General features: G+C 38.0%; 1 protein-coding gene across 19 annotated transcripts in view; it reads left to right on the forward strand.

Annotated features, from left to right (window-relative positions):
• GPHN (gephyrin) overlaps nt 1-23,601 on the forward strand; it is a 525,210-nt gene that overhangs the window by 380,000 nt on the left and 121,609 nt on the right. For 17 of the 19 annotated variants that reach the window (XM_081513386.1, XM_081513387.1, XM_081513388.1 and 14 more), the window contains one exon: nt 3,137-3,179. In XM_081513386.1, the coding sequence (XP_081369512.1) occupies nt 3,137-3,179 (43 nt within the window). Of the gene's footprint in view, nt 1-1,433; nt 1,497-3,136; nt 3,180-23,601 lie in introns of all 19 variants that reach the window. The other 2 variants (XM_081513372.1, XM_081513377.1) reach the window with 1 other exon arrangement.

Genomic DNA, 23,601 nt, shown 5'->3' on the forward strand with positions numbered 1-23,601 from the left:
TGTGCTATTCTTGTTATGACCTAAGCATAAGGTAAGTCACTTCTCTAACTGTATCTAAAGATTGTGGTTGTTTGTTAAAGTTTCCTCAGCTTTGTTTAAAGCATTTTCACTTTTTTTCCTTACCATTTATTACGTGCTCTCCCCCCTTTTGTTTTCTGTTTCATGGCTTAAGGTTTCTTAATGGACAATGTGATCTTCAGCAAAAATTATATTATATATGTAAACACATGTTGAAATGAATTAAATGAATTATTTGGTGTCTGAAAGCAGTCTTGATTAGTAAATTAATTGCCTAAATTTTCAGTAAGTCTCTTGTGTTTTTTATTTCCTCCATTAACTTTAATATATTATACTGTTTCTACACATGATTTTAGTTTTGATTTCAATTAAAAGGGGAATTTATTGTCAATACCAAAAATTTAATTTTAGTAAAATAACGAAATCCAGTAGAATAAAGTAATAGATCATCCAAAGCCATACCTTTCATTTTTAATCCTTGAAAAATTGGGTAAGATAAAGGAAAACAATAACAGAAAACCATAGAAATCAAGACAGATCTGTATTGCCCTCTTTATAGTTCATATTGTTCTTACAATATGGAAATGGCAACCCACTCTAGTATTCTTGCCTGGAGAATCCCATGGACAGAGGAGCCTGGCAAGCTCTAGTCCATAGGGTTGCAAAGAGTCGGACACAACAGAAGCAACTTAACATTGTGAGAATAAAAACAGTAGTTGTTTTTCAGCTTTATCCTTTAAAGTAAACCCCCTTACATTGTGAGCTAAGCAAAATCTTCATATTGGGATTTTATAAAATTAAGTCAGTATTAAAAAGACAGCCAGTTTCATGGTACAAAAATTAGGGGCATCTACTGCATGCATAAGTATTAAAATGTTTTAATTTAATTTCCTCAATTTTTTAATGTATACTCAAAATCACTAAGGTAAAGAAGTTCATTTTATCACTGATTTTTGAAAGTGATTTCCCTCAAATTTGAGTCAAATAGCCAATGTAATGTAAATGAGAAAACATTGGTTATACTGATGTTGGCAATTTTTGAACCTAGATTCACAGATGTAAAAATTTGAATTTTTTTCATCATCCAAATTTCTCTTTCCAAAACTATTTGAAATATATCATTCTAAACTTATATGCCACAACGCAAGACTTGAGTTTCTTTATTAAATTCATGTTATGAATGAATTTTTTGTTTTTTAAGCCACCTAAGGAAAGGAAAAGGTTTTTTTGTTTGTTTGTTTTCTTTTTTTATTGTGGTTTTGGTTGGTTTGCTTTTTGGTAAAACCAGCTAGTATTTCACCTCCATTTCCATTTACACAATATATAATCTGTTGAAACATTTGATGAGACAACTTGAACTACTCATCTGAACTGCTCTGTTCATTGTAAATCTCTTGTTTCTATCCATACACTAGCTCCACTCTAGATTGGAAGGGCTTAAAGATGAACTCTGGAGGAATAGAGGCTACGACTTAAGAGTAACTATTACTGATCAAAGGAGCTGCTTTCCATTCGCAAACATTGCTTTGCGCTATGGGTTTGGGCTCCTTCCGTTTCTACATCTTGTTAAAGACCTTCTTGACTTCCATTTGACTTCCTTGAACTCTGTTTTTGTCTTTTGACATTTTCCCCTTTCTTTTCCTTTTCTATCCCAGATTTTTCTCTCCCTCTTTTAAGTATCTCTTGTGTTCTTTGAATCACTTTTTAAAATGTAGTTTATCTCTTTATTAAGCTTGTCTATTATTTGTCTATTAGTATTTGTTTCTTTTCTCCTTTAAAGTTGTAGTGATATAGTTCACACTATTTTCATTCCATGGTATGCCAACTTGCTTTTTATTTTGAAGCAAGTTCATTGGTCATTCTTACTCTCTTGGTATAAATTTTCAATAAGAAATAGCAGAATATTCTGCATTTATATATTGTCCCTGTCTATAAGGCTGTACTTTCTCTTCTATCTTCTAGATTTACCCCCACTCAAGCCTCTCTTTCTTCTTTTTCTTTTCCTTGCTCTCCTGTCTTCCTTCCTGTATTATTTTAAGTAGTCATTAATATCTTTCCCATTTGGTCCGGAATTGTTCTTCAATAAAACTGTAAGTAAAGCATTTAAGAATGTTATCTTCCAGACTAGTTTCTTCATTCTAGTGTATTTAAAACTAATTAAACAATCTGGGCCAAAAGAGAATAACTTTAACATCTAGAATTATTTTTCCCCTTTTTTTCTTTCTTTTTTTTTTTTGGTGTGTGTGTGCGTTTTTCTTGTGTATGTTTGTGATTTTTTAATTATTGTTGTTCTTTCTTTAAACATTAACACTTGTTTTTTTCAGGGAAGGACAACCATAACCCACCCTAAGTTGCAACATTCCTTTCATAATTTGTTTCATTACAATAGTAGACTGTGTTAAGCAATAGAAGTTAATTTGTTGTGTATACCATTTGGGGCAAGCTGCTGTGGAGTGGGAAGAAGAGGTGTTTAAACAGCTTCCTCTGAAATTAACAAGTATCAGTGTCATCCAGCATGGCCCTTGAATTCATTAGTTTTGCAACATTTAAAAGAATGTTCCACTTTGACCTAAAATATTTGAATCAGCATTAGTTTCTGATTGATGTATCTACACACTTAAGAACTGGCAAATAAATTACTTTAATTTCATAATTTCTCTTTTCCCCTCATTAACATATGTAACTAAAAATGACTACCAAGGACTCTTAGATTACAACTTTGTTACTTGAATTGCGTTATTATTTTAGTCAAGATATATGCACAATGCCTTTAATATTAAGGGTCTGAATTCATAATTGAATATGTGGTAATTTAAATTTTTCCCCATATACTAATTTCAAATACACATCAATTTTAAAATGACTTTAGTTTTAACCTTGTCCCATTTACAGTATTGTGCCCCCATTTTTTTTCTAGAAATCAGTCCTTTCTTTAAGTAAGAAAAGGATAAGTTAAAAATATATGGAATAAACTAACATTTTTATTGACATGTTATGACGTGTGGGATACATAAAGCCTTTGCTCCTAGACCTCAGGAGTTTGCCCATTAAATATGCATACATATCTGTCTGTCTTTGTCATGAGCCCTAAATTACTGAGTTTATGCTCTCTCTGCAGGTCCAGTCCAGGTGCAGCAGCAAGGAGAACATTCTCAGAGCCAGTGAGTATATCATTATCTCAGATGGACTACTGGATTAGAACTTGTGGTTCTGCGGAAGGAAAGCTAACAATGACATTTTAGTGAAAGAATGAAGAAAAACAATGGGGAAAGTTAATGTCAAGAATACGAATTTTAGAGCTTTGCCTTCTAAAAATATCATTATCAATATGTTAATGAATATTTCCCTTATACCAGTTGTTTTTGCAAGCTGACATCAGAACTTTGATAGCACTACTGGTTAGGATCGAAATGAGCTCCTCTATGACTCAAACATGACAGCCCTCTTTAATTGCAGCACTGCCAAAAAGTTATTTGAGAACAGACTAAAATAATATAAATCCACTAAATGAATCTAACTAAAAAAGAAACAAAGATTCCTAAGAGGATACATCATAATCATTTTATAAGTATGAATTTCTAAAAGATCTTATCTTCACAGGCAGCATGTTTTAGAACATAGTGCCCTAAACCAAGGATGAAGAAACCATAATTTTATTTTTCTGTTTTGTCACCAATAACATTTGCATGGAAGTCATTTGACTTTGTGTATTATTCATTTTCCTGTCTTATAAGAAGGAAATATAAATAGCTTTTCCTTACCTGTATCCTTGAAATGATTTGACATCGATGGTTATACTTTGAAAGCTTTGGAATTCTATGAGAAAAGTGTTCTGTAAATGCTAATTTTTTAGATATTGTTCTCTGTCACTTAATGATATCACTCTGTCTTCTTCCTGATCATTGTCAAGAAAAGAAGTACAGAAGGGCTATACTGAAATTGGTCCTTACTTATATCACTAGGAGTTTTAGTAAATGGAATGGTTTCCGTTTCCAGCAGAATGTCTGTATTATATAACAATCAAAAAAAAGTCAATGGAAAACTTCAAATAGGTAAAATTTTGTTTTGTTTACTTTAACGTAAAATTTTCTGACTTCTGTGTTGTGAAATCTGCTACCTTAGCTTGAAAACCTTCAGCTATTAGGCAAACATACTGGCAGTTCTTTCCCAAGAGACTTCATATTAGAGTTATATAAAAATAAATGCAAACAGATTTGTTTAACTTGTATACTTTTGTGAGTTTTCATAATGTCTGACAGACATGTGAATCTGAGGGAGGCTTTTCAATTATAGGAGATATAAAGTCCTATAATTCCTTCTTAAGACCTAAGATTGAGAAAACTAAGAGTCAGAGAAGTGATGATTGAATATTTACTAAAATAAAACAATAGCAATAAATAAAATTTTAAAGTGACATTTTTCATGATTACTGTGTAATTTCCACTTACTGTTGATCCTAAGATGATTGTGGATCATTGACAGTGATTGTGATGATTCAGAACAGAAATAATTTCATACTGAGAACAGATTTCTTTGAAATTTTTTTCACCTCTCTCATGGATTTTTGTGCTGTTAGAACTGCTTCCATTTCAGTTACGGTCTTACTGACTTGTTAGCTATTAATCAAATGGACATTATGATGGTCCATGTTTTTCTGTTCATCTTTTCTTAGGATAAAATAGTCACGTAGATGGTCCATATAGCTGTTTAGATCCATGCAGAGAGCCCATCCTACATTGTAGCCTCTTAGTTCTATGAGTTCTACAAGTTCAAGGTCTTTCCTCTCCATACTGCTTTAGTAACTCATGCCCATAACCACACTCAGGACTTTTTCATCACCATGAGCTATTCTATCTCTGAGCTTCTTAATCTCAGTACTTACTTGTGTGAAAGTTACTCAGTCATGTCTGACTCTTTGCGACTGGATTGGCTATACAGTCCATGGAATTCTCCAGGCCAGAATACTGGAGTGGGTAGCCGTTCCCTTCTCCAGGGGATCTTCACAAGCCAAGGAGAAACAGCTTCACTGCTTAATTTTGCCAATTATTTAAAGAAGAATTAACACCAATCTTTCTCAAACTCTTCCCAAAAATTGAAGAGGAAGGAACATTTCCAAACTCATTACTTAAGGCCGGCATTACCCTGATAACAAAGCTAGAAAAAGATCCTGCAAGAAAAGTGCAGGTCAATATCCCTGATGAATGCAGATGCAAAAATCTCAATAAAATACTAGCAAACTAAATTTAACAGTACATTAAAAAAATCATTCACTATGATCAAGTAAGATTTATCCCTGGGATACAATGGCAACTCAATATATGCAAATAATAAATGTGATGCATTAATTAACATTATAAAGTCAAAGAAAAAAAATCATAACGATCATCTCAGTAGACACAGAAAAAGCATTTGCCAGAACTCAACATTTGTTCATGATAAAAACTCAACAAATTTATAGATACGGAAAGACTTGAGTGAGTGAAAGTGGCTCAATCATATCCGACTCTTTGTGAACCCATAGGCTATAGCCTGCCAGCTCCTAGTCCATGGGGTTTTCCAGGCAAGAATACTGGAGTCGGTTGCCATTTCCTTCTCCAGTAGAAGGAATAATAAAGGCCATATATAATAAGCTCACAGATAACATTATATGCAATGGTGAAAAATTAGAAGCTTTTCCACTAAGGTCAGGAACGATACAGTGGTGCTCACTCTCATCATTCCTACTTAACATATTACTAGAAGTCTTAGAGCAGTTGGGCAAGAAAGATAAATAAAAAGCACCAGAATTATAAAGGAAGAAATAGAATAGTCCGTATATGCAGAGGACACGATTTTATATGAAGACAATCCTTAAGACTCTACCAAAAAGAGAGAATTTATCAACGAATTCAATAAGTTACAGAATACAAAATTGACATAAAAAATTCAGTAGCATTTCTATACTCTAACAATCAGTTATCTGAAGAAGAAAGAAAATAGCTTCAAAAACAATAAAATACTTAGGAATAAGTGTAACCAAGGAAGTGAAAGATCTCTACACTGAAAACTACAAGACATTGATGAATGAATTCGAAGACACAAATAAATGGGCAGGTATCCTTTGTTCATAGATTTGTTGTTGTTCAGTTGCTAAGTGTGTCTTACTCTTTGTGACCCCATGGACTGCAGCACGCCAAGCTTCCCTGTCCTTCACCATCTCCCAGAGTTTGCGCAAGCTCATGTCCATTGAGTCGGTGATACCATCCAACCGTCTCATCTTTGGTCTCCCCCTTCTCCTCCTGCCCTCAGTTTTTCCCAGCATCAGGGTCTTTTCCAGTGAATCGGCTCTTTCCATCAGGTGGCCAAAGTATTGGAGCTTCAGCTTCAGCCCAGTCCTTTCAATGAGTACTCGGGGTTGATTTCCTTTAGGCTTGATTGTTTTCATCTCCCTGCTGTCCAAGCGACTCTCAAGAGTCTTCTCCAGCACCACAGTTCAAAAGCATCAATTCTTCAGTGCTCAGCCTTCTGTATGGTTCAGTTATCACATCTGTACATCACTACTGGAAAAACCATAGTTTTGACTATATGGATTCATAGATTGGAAAAGTTAATATTGTTAAAATGTTCATACTGCCCAAAGCCATTTATAGACAGCAGACTATACCTATCAAGAGTCCAATGGCATTTCTGTAATAGTCAAATCATATGGTTCTGGCATAGAAACAGACAGTAGACATAGACCATTGAGACAGAATCAGGAGCCCATTAATAAATCCAGTCATATATGATCAATATTTGACAAGGGAGCAAAAGGAGCAATATTCGGTGGAAAAAAGTCTGTTCCATCAATGGTGCTGGAAGACAATTTTTCCACATACCAGAGGGCGTGGGGATAGTTTCAGGATGATTTTAAGTGCATTACGCTTATTGTGCACTTTATTTCTGTTATTATTACATCAGCTTCACCTCAGATCATGAGGCATTAGATCCCAGAGATTGGGGAACTGTAACATCAGTGATTGGCAATTTGATCTCTAGTTCCTCTGCCTTTTCTAAAACCAGCTTGAACATCTGGAAGTTCACAGTTCACGTATTGCTGAAGCCTGGCTTGGAGAATTTTGAGCATTACTTTACTAGCGTGTGAGATGAGTGCAATTGTGCGGTAGTTTCAGCATTCTTTGGCATTCCCTTTCTTTGGGATTGGAACGAAAACTGACCTCTTCCAGTCCTGTGGCCACTGCTGAGTTTTCCAAATTTGCTGGCATATCGAGTGCAGCACTTTCACAGCATCACCTTTGAGGATTTGAAATAGTTCAACTGGAATTCCATCACCTCCACTACCTTTGTTCGTAGGGATGCTTTCTAAGGCCCACTTGACTTCACATTCCAGGATGTCTGGCTCTAGGTGAGTGATCACACCATCGTGATTATCTGGGTCGTGAAGATCTTTTTTGTACAGTTCTTCTGTGTATTCTTGCCACCTCTTCTTAATATCTTCTGCTTCTGTTAGGTCCATACCATTTCTGTCCTTTATCGAGCCTATCTTTGCATGAAATGTTCCTTTGGTATCTCTAATTTTCTTGAAGAGATCTCTAGTCTTTCCCAATCCGTTGTTTTCCTCTATTTCTTTGCACTGATTGCTGAGGAAGGCTTTCTTATCTCTCCTTGCTATTCTTTGGAACTCTGCATTCAGATGGGAATATCTTTCCTTTTCTCCTTTGCTTTTCACTTCTCTTCTCTTCCCAGCTATCTGTAAGGCCTCCTCAGACAGCCATTTTGCTTTTTTGCATTTCTTTTCCATGGGGATTTTCTTGATCTCTGTCTCCTGTACAATGTCACGAACCTCTGTCCATAGTTCATCAGGCACTCTGTCTATCAGGTCTAGTCCCTTAAATCTATTTGTCACTTCCACTGTATACTCATAAGGGATTTGATCTAGGTCATACCTGAATGGGCTAGTGGTTTTCCCTACTTTCTTCAATTTAAGTCTGAATTTGGCAATAAGCAGTTCATGATCTGAGCCACAGTCTGCTCCTGGTCTTGTTTTTGCTGACTGTACAGAGCTTCTCCATCTTTGGCTGCAAAGAATATAATCAATCTGATTTCAGTGTTGACCATCTGGTGATGTCCACGTGTAAAGTCTTCTCTTGTGTTGTTGGAATAGGGTGTTTGCTATTACCAGTGCGTTCTCATGGCAAAACTCTATTAGCCTTTGCCCTGCTTCATTCTGTACTGCAAGGCCAAACTTGCCTGTTACGCCAGGTGTTTCTTGACTTCCTACTTTTGCATTCCAGTCCCCTATAATGAAAAGGACATCTTTTTTGGGTGTTAGTTCTAGAAGGCCTTGTAGGTCTTCATAGAACCGTTCAACTTCAGCTTCTTCGGCGTTACTGGTCGGGGCATAGACTTGGATTACCATGATATTGAATGGTTTGCCTTGGAAACGAACAGAGATCATTCTGTCATTTTTGAGATTGCACCCAAGTACTGCATTTTGGACTCTTTTGTTGACCATGGTGGCTACTCCATTTCTTCTAAGGGATTCTTGCCCACAGTAGTAGATACAATGGTCATCTGAGTTAAATTCACCCATTCCAGTCCATCTTAGTTCGCTGATTCCTAGAATGTCGACATTCACTCTTGCCATCTCCTGTTTGACCACTTCCAATTTGCCTTGATTCATGGACCTAACATTCCAGGTTCCTATGCAATATTGCTCTTTACAGCATCGGACTTTGCATCCATCACCAGTCACATCCACAGTTGGGTATCGTTTTTGCTTTGGCTCCATCCCATCATTCTTTCTGGAGTTATTTCTCCACTGATCTCCACTAGCATATTGGGCACCTACTGACCTGGGGAGTTCATCTTTCAGTGTCCTATCTTTTTGCCTTTTCATACTGTTCATGGGGTTCTCAAGGCAAGAATACTGAAGTGGTTTGCCATGCCCTTCTCCAGTGGACCACATTCTGTCAGACCTCTCCACCATGACCCATCCGTCTTGGGTGGCCCCACACGGCATGGCTTAGTTTCATTGAGATAGACAAGGCTTTGGTCCGTGTGATCAGATTAGCTAGTTTTCTGTAATTTTAGTTTCAGTGTGTCTGCCCTTTGATGCGCTCTCGCAAACTTACTGTCTTACTTGGGTTTCTCTTACCTTGGGCCTTGGGTAATTCCTCTCGCCGCAGCCGGCCCCCGGCACCTGGCCCGGCCTAGCCCCTGTCGGCCGCCGCCCCCGGTTTTAGAAAAGGCAGAGGAACCAGAGATCAAATTGCCAATATCCACTGGATCATCGAAAAAGCAAGAGAGTTCCAGAAAAACATCTATTTCTGCTTTATTGACTATGCCAAAGCCTTTGACTGTGTGGATCACAATAAACTGTGGAAAATTCTGAAAGAGATGGCAATACCAGACCATCTGACCTGTCTCTTGAGAAACCTGTATGCAGGTCAGGAAGCAACAGTTAGAACTGGACATGGAACAACAGACTGGTTCCAAATTGGAAAAGGAATACGTCAAGGCTGTATATTGTCACCCTGCTTATTTAACTTATATGCAGAGTACATCTTGAGAAATGCTGGGCTGGAAGAAACACAAGCTGAAATCAAGATTGCCGGGAGAAATATCAGTAACCTCAGGTATGCGGGTGACACCACCCTTATGGCAGAAAGTGAAGAAGAACTAAAGAGCCTCTTGATGAAGGTGAAGGAGGAGAGTGAAAAAGTTGGCTTAAAGCTCAACGTTCAGAAAACTAAGATCATGGCATCTGGTCCCATCACTTCATGGGAATAGATGGGGAAACAGTGGAAACAGTGTCAGACTTTATTTTTTTGGGCTCCAGAATCACTGCTGATGGTGACTGCAGCCATGAAATTAAAAGATGCTTACTCCTTGGAAGGAAGGTTATGGCCAACCTAGATAGCATATTTAAAAGCAGAGACATTACTTTGCCAACAAAAGTCCGTCTAGTCAAGGCTATGGAGAAGGCAATGGCAACCCACTCCAGTACTTTTGCCTGGAAACTCCCATGGACAGAGGACCCTGGTAGGCTGCCATCCATGGGGTCGCGAAGAGTCAGACATGACTGAGCGACTTCACTTTCACTTTTCACTTTCATGCATTGGAGAAGGTAATGGCAACCCACTCCAGTGTTCTTGCCTGGAGAATCCCAGGGACGGGGGAGCCTGGTGGGCTGCCGTCTATGGGGTCGCACAGAGTCGGGCACGACTGAAGCGACTTAACAGCAGCAGCAGCAGCAGTCAAGGCTATGGTTTTTCCAGTGGTCATGTATGGATGAGAGTTGGACGGTGAAGAAAGCTGAGCGCCGAAGAATTGATGCTTTTGAACTGTGGTGTTGGAGAAGACTCTTGAGAGTCCCTTGGACTGCAAGGAGATCCAATCAATCCATCCTAAAAGAGATCAATCCTGGGTGTTCATTGGAAGATCTGATGTTGAAGCTGAAACTGCAGTAGTTTGGCCACCTCATGCGAAGGGTTGACTCATTGGAAAAGACCCTAATGCTGGGTAGGATTGGGGGCGGGAGGAGAAGGGGACGACAGAGGATGAGATGGTTGGATGGCATCACCGACTCGATGAACATGGGTTTGGGTAGTCTCCGGGAGTTGGTGATGGACAGGGAGGCCTGGCGTGCTGAGGTTCATGGGGTCACAAAGAGTCGGACCCGACTGAGTGACTGAACTGAACTGAATATCAGTGATCCAGAGAAGTATAAAAGCTTGTGAAAACAACACTCTTACCTAAAAGTAGCATGTATTTTTCCTTGAAAGGCAAATATTATACCTAAAGCAGTTGAGCCACTGCCCTTGTAATTTCATTAACATTTCAAGTGAGGAGTTCTTTAGTCTTGGTGGCATTATCTTTTGTTGTTCAGTCGCTAAATCATATCTGACTCTCTGCAACCCAGTGAACGACAGCATGTCAGGCTTCCCTATCCTTCACCAGCTCCCAGAGCCTGCTCAAACTCATGTTCATTGCATCAGTGATACCATCCAACCATCTCATCCTCTTTTGTCCGCTTCTCCTCTTGCTTCAATTTTTCCCAGCATCAGGGTCTTTTCCAGTGAGTCGACTCTTTGCATCAGGTGGCCAAAGTGTTGGAGCTTCAGTACCAGTCCTTCCAATGAATTCAGGGTTGATTTCCTTTAGGACTGACTGGTTTGATCTCCTTGCTGTCCAAGGTACTCCCAAGAGTCTTCTCCAGTACCACAGTTTGAAAGCATCAGTTCTTCAGTGCTCAGCCGTCTTTATGGTCCAACTCTCACAGCCATACCTGACTACTGGAAAAACCATAGCTTTAACCATACAGGCCTCAGGAACAGTATGAAAAAACATTATCTTGCTCACCTGCTCATCTCTGAATCAGAGGATGTAGCACACTCCTTATTTTCTGGGCCTCTTGTAAAGCTAGAAGTAACAAGGCTTGAGAAAGGAAGAAAGAAAGCCAGAATTTCCCTGGAGTGATCAAGATTTCTATTCTTAAATCGAGGTCCAACTTTCCTACTTTTATACAAATTAAATTATCTGACGATCTTTTTCTTTCTTCAAAAAGAAACCAATGGCTTAAAATGGATCCTGGATGATGTTGGGGACTCTACTGAATGGCAGCATCAGTTTACAAAGATCATATCCAGTCTGCGAGTAGTAGCTATCAGGCTTTTGTACCACAGATTGAATACCAGTCATTGGAGAATGCACAGTGTCCTATTTGAGGCCAAAACACCCCTCAAGTAAAAGTGAAAGCGTCAGTCACTTGGTCATGTCCAACTCTTTGCGACCCCATGGACTATAGCTCACCAGGCTCTTCTGTCCATGGAGTTCTTCAGGTACTGTCTGAGCCACAGAAAAGCTCTAAAATACCCCTATGTGCTTATCAAATATGTTATAACATTTGGAGCCAGTCATCAAAAATAATTGTGCACCATATAATAAAAAATTTAAAGTGTTGAGACCGTTTAGAAGATCTGAAGTAAAGGAGAAATATCAATAATATCTTACTTAACTTGTAAGGTGTATAAAAGTATGACAACTTCCAAATAACACATTGTTGTTTCTTAGTTCCCTCACAAGTTCTATTTCTATTAATAAAGTTTGGTTACAAAAACTAATTCCCACCAAAAATCTTAAGAGAATTATTTTGGTGATGTCAAGAACCATGTCTTCTAGGTATGACCTAAGAGAGCGTTTTAGAATCTATATCTCTTAGACCTGATATATAGTTTGTCATCAGAAAAATCACCTAATAGTTGAGTATAGTTGCCTAGGAAACCAAGATTCATTATTGGGAAGTGGAACCAAAGGAATCTGGGTGGCTACCAAAAAAATTAAGGTGGTGCGAAACCAGTTTGGTTGTGTGCATTAGCTAGTTCACAGGTGAATAAGAGCCAAGTATGAATGATTGAAGATGCAAATGAAGTGCATTATTAAGAACAGAGCAATATAGATAACATAGTTAAAAGGAGCGTTAAACCATGGAGAGAAAAGGAGGAAAATAGTAAAAATAAATAATAGAATGCAGATGAAAATGTAGAAATCCACTGCCTTATTCTATGGATCTTGGGTACAACCTCCCTACGAACATGTGGTCAATGGTCTTGAATGGAAGATGTCTCTTTCAGAGCATTGTCTGTTTGTAGAGGATTTCTAAAAACTCCTCAGCTTAAAAATCCACAAATTCAGGTTAGATTATGCCTCCTTAGAAGCCATGAATCCAAAGATCAAACCTTTAGAGTTGTATTACTGTGCTCCTTACTGACAGTACTTGATAAGATTTAGTAGGGTTCTAGAGTTGTTTTTCTCTGTTGTCTTTTCCAAAAGACCACTTATCTGGGCTTTAGGTCACACAAGGGTTATTTAAAAGGATATTGAGGAAAGGGTACTTGTACCTACTTATAAGACTTGGTGTATGGCATGAATAATTCCTTGCAATACTTAGCCATGTCTGATTGCACTAATGTGGAATTTGGAATGAAAGATGATATTCCTCGGTGTATGTGGGAGAGTTGATAGAACCACAGAAAGATTTGATCTCATTGTTATTAAAGACAATACCTTAGGCCATGGAAGTTCAGGAATCTCTGAGTTTAGCTGATCTGATATTTAGATCTATGTTTGTTCTCTCTTACCTTTCCTGAAGATTGAGGGTAAAGTTGACGGTAAAGTGTCTTAGTAAGTGGCAGGACTTTCCAAAAGTCTTTAGTAATAGGCCTAGTAAAATAGATGCCTCTATCACTGGAGAGAAAGGTCAGAATTGTCTGGATTGGGAACATGAAATCAAGAAAATTTTGCTATTACTAGAGTTGTAGCTCTCTATCAAGGAAAGGCTTCAAACCATCCCAATTATAAGTGAACAATGACTACGTCATATTTAAAACCCAGACAGTAGCTTTATGAAACCCATTTGGAGATGTTTAAGGGTGCCCTGAGATTTTCCTGCTTTTCTTACCAGGATTATATTGGTGACAGACGAGATAGAGTAAAACTTTCCCATCAATGTTAATTATGTGCAGTGGCAAGTTTCTTCTTTCACTCGTGGGTAACTTCATATATAATTTTTACAAGATTCCATTTGAGGTCCTTCAGAGCTGCTGCTGCTACTGCTGCTAAGTCTCTTCAGTTGTGTCCAACTGTGTGCGACCCCACAGACGGCAGCCCACCAGGCTCCCCCGTCCCTGGGATTCTCCAGGCAAGAACACTGGAGTGTGTTGCCATTTCCTTCTCCAATGCATGAAAGTGAAAAGTGAAAGTGAAGTCGCTCCTAAATAGCTAACAATGCAATTTACACACAGCTTTCTCCTCGTACCTTTTTTTGTGACTCTGGAGCTGATCACTGGCATCCTGTAATAGAGGTTTTGAACTCAATTTGCTGTTGAATCAAAGAGTTAGTCCCTTGAGGTATTATAAGGGCTATAATTTCAGTGAGGGCTGTCTTTCTGGCATGATGATTAGTCAAGACATTTTCTCTAGCCTCCATATCATCTTCTTTTGTTTGAGCCCCTACTTTTATAATAGCCAGTTCCTCAGGAAGCATTAGAGCACTTAAAGATTCTGTAAATTGCTAACCATTCTGAATTGAGATTCCTGCCGAGGTCAAGAATAGTGCCTTGTTTCCAAAGCATTTCAGAATCATAGAATAACCCAAAAGTATGTCTACGGCCAATGAATATATTAACTTTCTTATCTGTAGCTAACTGAAACTTCTGGTGTGCTCACAGAGTTCTGCCATCTGGGAAGATTTACCTCTAGCAGAGGATCAGTCTAAGGATGAACATTAGGTAGGAAGTAAGTGAGGAGCTGATCTTAACTCACAAAAGGCCTGTTCATGTTTAGGGCCCAGGGAAGAGGTTCACTTTCCAAGTACTTGGTTAAGTCTTAAATTGGCGTGACAATAGCAGGAAAGTTGGGAACCCATTGCCTGCAATAATCAGTGAAACTCAAGAATCCTTTTAATTATCTCTTTGTTACTGACATGGGAAAATTTTTAAGAGATTTACTTCCTTGAGATAAATCTTGTTCTGGGTTATGAATTTAGACAAAATTGTAACTTCCCTCTGGAAATTTTATCCTCTTTGTGAGTTGAAAAAGTAAATGGATAGAAGGAATTAGTTTTAGAGCTCACTCTGTCTTTAGAACCCAACAAAAAGTTATCCCCATGTTGAATAAGAATAGAACCACAAGGAAAGACAAAATCTTGAAGGTCCTGATTGAGGACTTGTAAAAAATAGTGTTTCAGTAAATCTTTGCAGTGTAACAGTCAAGGTATATATTGTGTTTTCTTAACAGAAGGCAAACAAATATTGACTATTTTGACCTAAAAGGTCATTAAAGAAAGCAGAATACAAATCACAGTCGAATATGCAGCCTCAGGAGGCACTGAAGATAAAATAGGTTTGGGGATTAGTACTGCACGGAAGTGGGAAGTGACTACTCTATTATGGACCTATTTGCTGAACAAATCTGTATCCCCACCTATTCAGCTTTTTGATTGGGAGGATAGAAGTGTTAACAGAAACACTGTAAAGCAATTATCCTCCAATTAAAATAAATAAATAAATTTAAAAAAACTAGTACAACATATGTTGAATCTTTTCTCTGTTTGCTTTTACCTCTTAGTTTTAGTGCCTCTTTAGCTTCTGGTTCAAGAGAGTATTTTACACTTTAGGGTATAGGTTTCAGTGGCTTAGTTTGAACATTAATAACTTCAGTCCCAGTAATCCTCCCTATTTTCATCAAATAAAGCCTGGGATCTCCTCTCGATCTTCAATTTAGGGTCAACTTAAGCACAAAGATACTGGTAAATCAATTTCCAAATTAGCCATCATCTCTTGCAAATAAGGGAGTCCTTGGGGATTTCAGGAAAGTATTTAATCTAACAATTCCATTTATACAGTACACCCTGCCTAGCAAGCTAGCAGGTACGATATCTCAGAAAAAGAAAGATTGTTCTTTTGTTAAATGTCCAAGGGTAACAGTTATGAGTAAAGTGGAACTAACAAAAGGAGTATTTGAGAAACACTCTGAATAGTGTTTTACCTGAAGGGAGAGTTTTGTAATAGTGGTAGAGTTTAAGATTGATAGTGGGGGCTTTCCTGGTGGCTCAGTGGTAAAGAATCTGCCTGTAAATGTGGGAGACCTGGGTTTGAATCTGATCCGGGAAGATTTCACATGCCACGGAGCACCTAAGCCTGTGCGCCAAAACTATTGAGCTTGTGCTCTAGAGCCCAGGAACCACAACTATTGGGCCCATGTGCAAGCAACTGCTGAAGCCCACATGTCCTAGAGCCTGTGCTCCCCGGCAATGGAAGCCACCTCAATGAAAAGCCTGCACGTTACAACTAGAGAGTAGTCCCTGCTCTCTGTAACCAGAGAAAACCTGTGCAGCAGTGAAAACCCAGCACAGCCAAAAATAAATACATAAATAAAATTTAAATTGTTCTTTTCAAAAAAAAGAAAGACTAATAGTGTATGCCTCTATATCAATTTAAAAAACTTTTTGGCAAGATTGTCCTTTAATATTTATATAAATTTCTCCCTGGGAATTTAAGGGTAAAACAAAAAATCTCCTTCAAAACTCACTTTATTTTTTTTTTTCCTTTTAGCATCTTAGCTAACACAAGACAGTTCTTTTTTGATGTCCTTTTTTATATAGTATTGATAAGTGTCTTTATCAAGAGATTCCCTCTTTTGAGATTTACTGACCCTGGTAGGAACATCTAGTTGTTTTATCTGTAGTGCTATCAATTTATTTCTGAGTTTTATTTTGTTTTCATTCTAAGACTCTCAAAATATTCATCAAGATTCTTGAGCTCTAGCAAAGGCATTATTTCCCATATCATTTTTTGCTTGCATGCTGTATCCCTCATGTGGCTTAAGACTGTTTACAAAAATCTAGGAGAGAGTTAGGAGTCACATGTGCTTTAATACCTACTCCTGAGTGCTGTCTAAAACTGTTAAAGAGCCTGTCCTTAAAGTCTCCTGAGTTATCCTTTCCTTGCTTGTAAGACTAACTCAGAGCCCAGTCTACTTTCTCAGGAAGGACTTGGAATAGCCTCCTTTCCTCCAAAGGACTTTGACCAACTTCTATAGCTTTTCTAAACCCTTCTGGTTTCCTGCGCAATTTAGATTCTTCTGTGCTGTGCTTAGTTGCTTAGTCGTGTCCAGCTCTTTGCGATCTCATGGACTATAGCCGCCAGGCCTCTGTCCATGGGGATTCTCCAGGCAAGAATACTGGAGTGAGTTGCCATGCCCTCCTCCAGGGGATCTTCCCAACCCAGGATCGAACCCAGGTCTCCCACACTGTAGTCAGATTCTTTACCATCTGAGCCACCAGGGAAGCCCAGATTCTTCTGAGTTACCTTCAGATTCTTCCCATTCTACTTTTCTTACAGAGTTTTTTACATCTCAAGCTTCCACAAACATGAACTAACTGTTAGAGATATGGAACCCCCGGATATGTTCTTAAAATTATTCCAAATTGCTCTGCGAAATTCACTGTGCCCTTTCTAGGTTTTGGAAAGTCATTGATGACTCTCAGCTCAGAGGAAGAAGAGAGCTTTAAATCAACCACGAGGGGATTTTTTTCTGTTCTTAAGGAAGTTAAACTTTAAGAGGTAACTGAGTTTTGAAAGTTTTTCACCAGCCAAAAGGAAAGAGTGGAGCAGAGGGAGAGATGGGCAGAGGAAAATGGAGGTGTATAGGATGGATAAAGAGAAATAGATGAAACCCACTAGATTCAAGATGTGATTTTTGGAGAATCTAAACAAACATTAAGTTTTTCTTATTTTTATTTTGCCTTGGCCAAGAAATTTCTTGAAGCAATTTTGGAAGCTGAATTTCTAATGGACATTTGCTGACACCAATCAAAAATATACTTGATGTTTGGAATTTTGTTCCTTTTTTGTCCTACAGAACCTGTCGAACAATTTTGTCCAGAACAGAATTTCCCCAAAGTGGCCACTATAATTCCAAATTATCCTTGGTGAGATTACAGATAAGTACAAAGATTTGGGGTACAACATAAATACATGTAAGAAGTAGGAGTCTGGTCTGGAAGAGGCATAGACTTAGGTTTAGACTAAGGAAAATGAGAACCTGTGAATAGTCCATCCCAAGTGTTACTTGTATACCTCCTACATCAGACTCCCCAGCCTAATGAGTAGACGGTCCAACTACAAACTGACATGTTTATAGTTCTAGAGCATCAAAAGTTTGAAGGGGAGCTCTCTTCTGTAACCAGACTCTCACTAACAAAATAAGACCAAGGAAAGTTCTCTGAGGTTGATGGGTAACCCAAGGCAAAGCTTGTTCAAAGGATACCGCTTTGAAAATAAACCTGAACTTCTCGGTTCCCAGACCCAGTTTGCAAAATAGACTTATTAAGGCCTACCCCCCCCCCATATTTTTCCACATGAATTTTCCCCTTATAGAGATATAACAGAAAATGACAAGGATAAACAGAGATAGATAATAAAGTTCTTAGTAATAAGATGGGTTCCTTATTCCTACAAGACAAAATAAACTTAGCAGTTGGGGAGCTCAAAGAAAATGCATCAGTGTTTGGTCTAATGTGAGACTCACTTATCTCACTGTGATGATTAGAGACACTCCCATTCCCCAGAGCAGAAAGCTTAAGGGGTCTCAGAGGAGCTTGCTGTTGTCAAATCAAGGATCTTGGGCTTTGGTGGCAAGGAGTCTGTCTTGCCTGGGTCTCCCTGTACCCTCTTAAGTTGGTTGAATGCTGGCTTCCCACAAATAAGAGGTTATTATAGCCAGGGAAAACTCGACCTTAACAGAGTATTAGTAGCAACTCAATGTGGATTCACCATTGAGATATTTATATTTGGAAGCTAGGTTTAAGTTGAGGTTTTCATTGTGACAGTTTGATTAGGATTGGGTAAAGTTCATGATGTAAGAGTTAAGATTGGTGGACACAGCAAGACAAGGATTTTGTGTGTATGGTATGTGGTGGTGGAGGTTTAGTCACTAAGTCGTGTCTGACTCTTGTGACCCCATGGACTATAGCCTCCTGGGCTCCTGTGTCCATGGGATTTTCCAGGCAAGAATACTGAAGTGGGTTGCCATTTCCTTTTCCAGTGTATAGTGTGTAGCTTTGTTTTATTTTACTTTAATTTTGGCCTTTTAACTCTACAGAATAGTTTTGCATATAAGCAAAATTTAAAAAAAAAAAAAAAAGAAAACTGAGCAAAAGCTTAAGTTGAGCAAAAGGGCCAGTGCTAATTCCAGGAAATCATGCAGGAATCCATAGGAGTAAAGACAACATGTTACAGTTGTGATTTGAACATATTGAATTTTTGGTGTATTCAGTCAGTTAGCCTCAATCTTCAGGTGTCCGTCAGCATGAGTACCTAGGACACAGACGTTATGTTAATAACAACCTAACCAAACTAGATAGAGATAAAGAGCTATATTTTTTCAGAGAAACAAGCCGTTCCAAATCTGAAATGACTAAAAAAGTTCCTTTCATTTCATTCATGGCTTAAATTCCACTGGAGTCAGAGATGAAGTGTCGTCAATTCCAAGAATGAAGTCTTTAGGTAATGTTTCAGATGCAGTCTTAACTAAATGTCATAGGAATACAGGGTCCAAAATTTCTCTCATTGATTGGCTCCTCTGGTTTCTAAACCATCAAATGAATTACCATGGCTGCCAAAGTCAACACGAAGCCAATCCTCTGTGTCCTTCCTTTTTTTTTAATTGAGATGAAATTCAGGTAATATAAAATTAATCATTTAAAGTGAATAATTCAGTGGTACTTAGTAAATTTATAATGTGCAACCACCACTTCTGTATAGCTGCAAAACATTTTCACCACCCCATATGGAAACTCCATACCCTTTAAGCAGTTATTCTCCATTCCCCAGCCACTGACAACCACCAGTCTGCTTTTTGTCTCTAAGGATTTGCCTATTCTGAATGTTTCATATAAATGGAATCAAACAGTTCAAGATGAATGTAAAATGTAATCATTTTTATCTAGCTTCTTTTACTTAGCTTAATGTTTTCGAGATTCCTCCATGTTATAACATGTGTTAGTATTTCATTCCTTGTTATAGCTGCATAATATTCCATTATATATTTATACCATGTTTAGTTTATGCATTGATCAGTTTATAGATGATTTGTGTTTCCGCCTTTTGGCTATTGTGAATAGTGCTGCTTTGAACTTGCCTGTATCTATATTTGTTTTTGAGTACCTGTTTTCAGTTCTTTGGTGTATATACCTAAGAAGTAGAATTGCTGGGTCATATATTAATTTTATATTTAACTTTCTGAGAAGCTGACAAGCTATTTTTCACAGTGACTGAACTTTTGTACATTCTCAACAGCAAGGTACAAAGATTCCAGTTTCTTCATATTCCTACCAAAACTTGTTACTTTCTTTTTTCTTTTTTTCATTTTAACCATTCTACTATGAGTGCAGTGGTATCTCATTTTGGTTTTGATTTGCACTTCCCTAATGAACAATGATGTGGAGCATCTTTGCATGCCCTTCTTGGCCATTTTTGTATCTTCCTTGGAGAACTATCCATTCAAGTCCTTTGTTCGATTTTTAATCAGGTGGATTGTCTTTTTGTTGTTGTAGGAGTTCTTTACATATTTTGGGTACTAGACCTTATCTTATATATCATTTGCAAATATTTTCTCCCATTCTCTAGGTTATCTCTTCACTTTTTTGATAATGTTCTTTGATGCACAAAAGTTTTTAGTTTTGATGAAGTTCAATATGCCTAAATTTTCTTTGTTGTGTGTGCTTTAAAAAAAATTTTTTTTTAAGGATTTATTTGTTTACTTTTGACTGAGCTAGGTCTTTGTTGCTGTGCACAGGCTTTCTCTAGTTGCATCAAATGGGGGCTACCCTAGTTGTGGTGTGTGCGCTTCACATTGCAGTGGCTTCACTTGTTGCAGACCACAGGCTCTAGAGTACTCAGGCGTCAATAGTTGAGCATGTTGCCTCAGTAGTTGTGGCACTATTAAATTTTTCAATCTGTCTTCCTTTGGATCTTAATGTAAAGTTCACTTTTATATCTCAGGTATTTGTGCATTTCACGGTGAACTAGGTAGGCCATGGCATGTGTTAATAAGTATCTCATGGAGATTCCATTCCCAATAACAAAGTGATTTGTATGTTTCATCTCTGGAAGAATTTTTATCACACAAATATATATTTCATTTTCTTGCCTTAAACTGAAAGCAGCATGTCAATGACAAATTTGGGATTAATTTATGGTCTGTTGTGCCAAACTCCAGGCACCCCTCCCCAGTTTTCCTCCTACCTGCTTTTCTAGTCAGGGTTTAGGGTCAGGCAGCCCTGACCCACTAGTCCTGTAGTGGCCACCTTACAGCCAGCAATGGAGGCATGAACCCTGTACCCACAGCATGCCTCACTCCCTGGGAAGGGGCTCTGCACCACAGCAGTGCCCCAGCTGCCTCCAGTGCAAGGATCTGCAGATGAGAACTCAAAAGAGTCTTAGTGTTTAAACTGTCTTTGGTATTATCCATTTAAGAGTTAATGGAAAAAAAAAAAAAAGAGTTAATAGATCTTTCAGGAAATTCCTATGTTAAGTAATAAAGTTATTTACAGTTTTGTCTCCATGCTCAGGAAGTTTCTGGGTTAATAAAGGTATGTTGATGAAAACAATGGTATGTAGTAAGGTCATGTTTCTACTCTCACTCTAGTTTAGTAGCCAACATTAGTTATCTAGGCAGAATATCTCTAGAGTGCAAAATAATTTTTCTGTACCCTAATTTGATGAAAAGGCATCCTTTTTCATTTAACTATGTGAAAGATTCCATGCTAATTTCTGGAGACTCTTCTTTGAACACCCTGTAAAATAAGTAAAATAGAGGCTTCAGGGTTTCAGTTCTATGAAGACAGAACTGACTTTCTTCTTTGAATGAATTAAGAGATTTTACTACTTCAGTAGCAAAAACTGGAATAATGATTCAGTTGAGTCACTACTGAAGTAAGGGATTTCCCATAGCTCTGTTTGAACCTGACTCACCACTGCCCTCCTTTTTAAACAACTGTTTTCTTCCAAATTGTTTTACCAGTTCTCAAAGACTAGCACATTCATGCCAGGTTTCAAATAGGCTTTTACTTTCAAAGTAATTTTATCTTACAGACACATTTACTTGAAGACATTACTATTTTATGGGAGACATTAACTATATAATAGAACAGGGTTCCGTGGGATGTGGATGAGATAAATGTCATTCATTAAAATTCTTACCAGAACTATTAAATGAAAATTTTTGGAGATGTTAGTTTATCTGCAGCTCCTAACTTTCTATGAGGCTTTGCTTTTTCTGCTTTATGCATAAAAATTTGCCTAGTCTTACTCTAAGCAACTGAATTTTACAGTTTTTAGGGTTTCTCTCACTGATCTTAATACTTCAGGCAAAAGTTTCAGAAATTAGGTTTATTTCTGTTTTATTTTATAATTAATGATTTTCTATCTATGACCTCACTTATATCTCCTTCTTGGTCACATGCCTATATGTTGATATTGCATGCATAATATTCATACATAATAGGTCATCTTTTTTAATGATGTCATTGTCAATGTTGTATCTGGTATAGCTAAAAACATTAAGTTAATAGATTGCAGAATAGGAAGTCCTACTCTTGTTTCACCTACAGACACCAATTTAACAATATATGGACCAAAATACCTTTATGAAAACTCCAGAAACCAGTTAAGATGTTGCAGTACCCACATGTGGGCAAAACCAAGAACAGGGCATTAAAATGGGTAAGAAGAGCCTTTTCACTTTACCTGTGATCTGTTCTGCCCCAAGTCAATGTAGCTCACTGTGATCAGCAGAGAACACCTGGCTTGTAGTCTCTCGCTGGAGAGAGGAGGAGAAAGAAGAGTACACCCAATGTTCCAGCTTTTCACAAGGTTGCACAAGGAGCTGGTTTCTGTTTTGCTTGATGCAGTGTTAATGGAATCAGTACAGTTTTGGTGCATACGGGCCACTGAAAGCAAGGGAGAGCAGGAGCAACTTGCATCAACACCAGAGAGCCTGTAATGGTGCAGAGCCCAGCATGGCTCAGTGCAATGGAAAGAAGTCACCGAATTCACAGTTTCTCCATTGGGTAGAAGGGAGAAGAGTAGAGCATGTGTCCTGCAATCCGGGTTTTTTGTGGGGTTGCATGAAGGAGTGATTTCTATCTACCTGACTCAGAGCACTTGAGCCAGCATACTTTGGATGCCTAAGAATAAAAGAGTAGGTTGGTTTGCCAGTGCAGCACCAGAAAACCTGCAGCACTGAAGGCAGACACCAGAAGGAATAAGAGATTATGGACTTCTGAAAAAGAAACTGGCAAACCTCTGACTGGGAAGTTGTATACACAGCCAAGAGAAGCTGCATCACCCCAAAAAGGTTTCAGAGGCTTCCAGAATCTCTAGCCAGGCTGATTGATGAAAATCTTTCCCTGTACAAAGCCCGGCCATAAATACTGGGAGGTGTGGCTAGTTTTTCAAATGCATAAAGCTCAGCCCTATCCACCAAAAAAATCACAAGGCATATGAAAAAACAGTAACATGGCCCAATCAAATGAATAAAACAAATCTCCAGAAACCAACTTCAAAGGTACAGAGATCTATAAATTTTCTGAGAAGGAACTCAAGGTTTTGTTTGTTTTTTTTCTTTTGAAGCAAAATGGTCTGCATGAGAATACAGATAGACAGCTATGCAAAATCAGGAAAACAGTTCATGAACAAAGTGGAAGTATCAACAAAGAAAAACTTAAAAAGAACCAAATAGAAATTCTGAAACTGAAGAATACAATAACTGGATTGAAAATTTCGCTAGATTCTTTCAATAGCAGACTTAATCAAACAGAAGAACGAACTTGAAAGAAGATCATTTGAAATTATCAAATCAGAAGAGCAAAAAAGTAAAGACAAGTAAACAAAGCCTAAGGGACTTCTAGGACTATATCAAGCAGATTAATATATGTATCATGGGAGTCTTAGAAGAAGAGTGAGAGAAAGGGACATAGGGCTTATTTGACAAAATAATGGCTGAAAACTTCCCAAAGCTGAGAAAAGGAATGAACAT

Source organism: Giraffa tippelskirchi, chromosome 7 (assembly GCF_054371585.1).
Source record: "Giraffa tippelskirchi isolate mGirTip1 chromosome 7, T2T-mGirTip1v1.2.pri, whole genome shotgun sequence".
Lineage (NCBI taxonomy): Eukaryota > Metazoa > Chordata > Mammalia > Artiodactyla > Giraffidae > Giraffa > Giraffa tippelskirchi.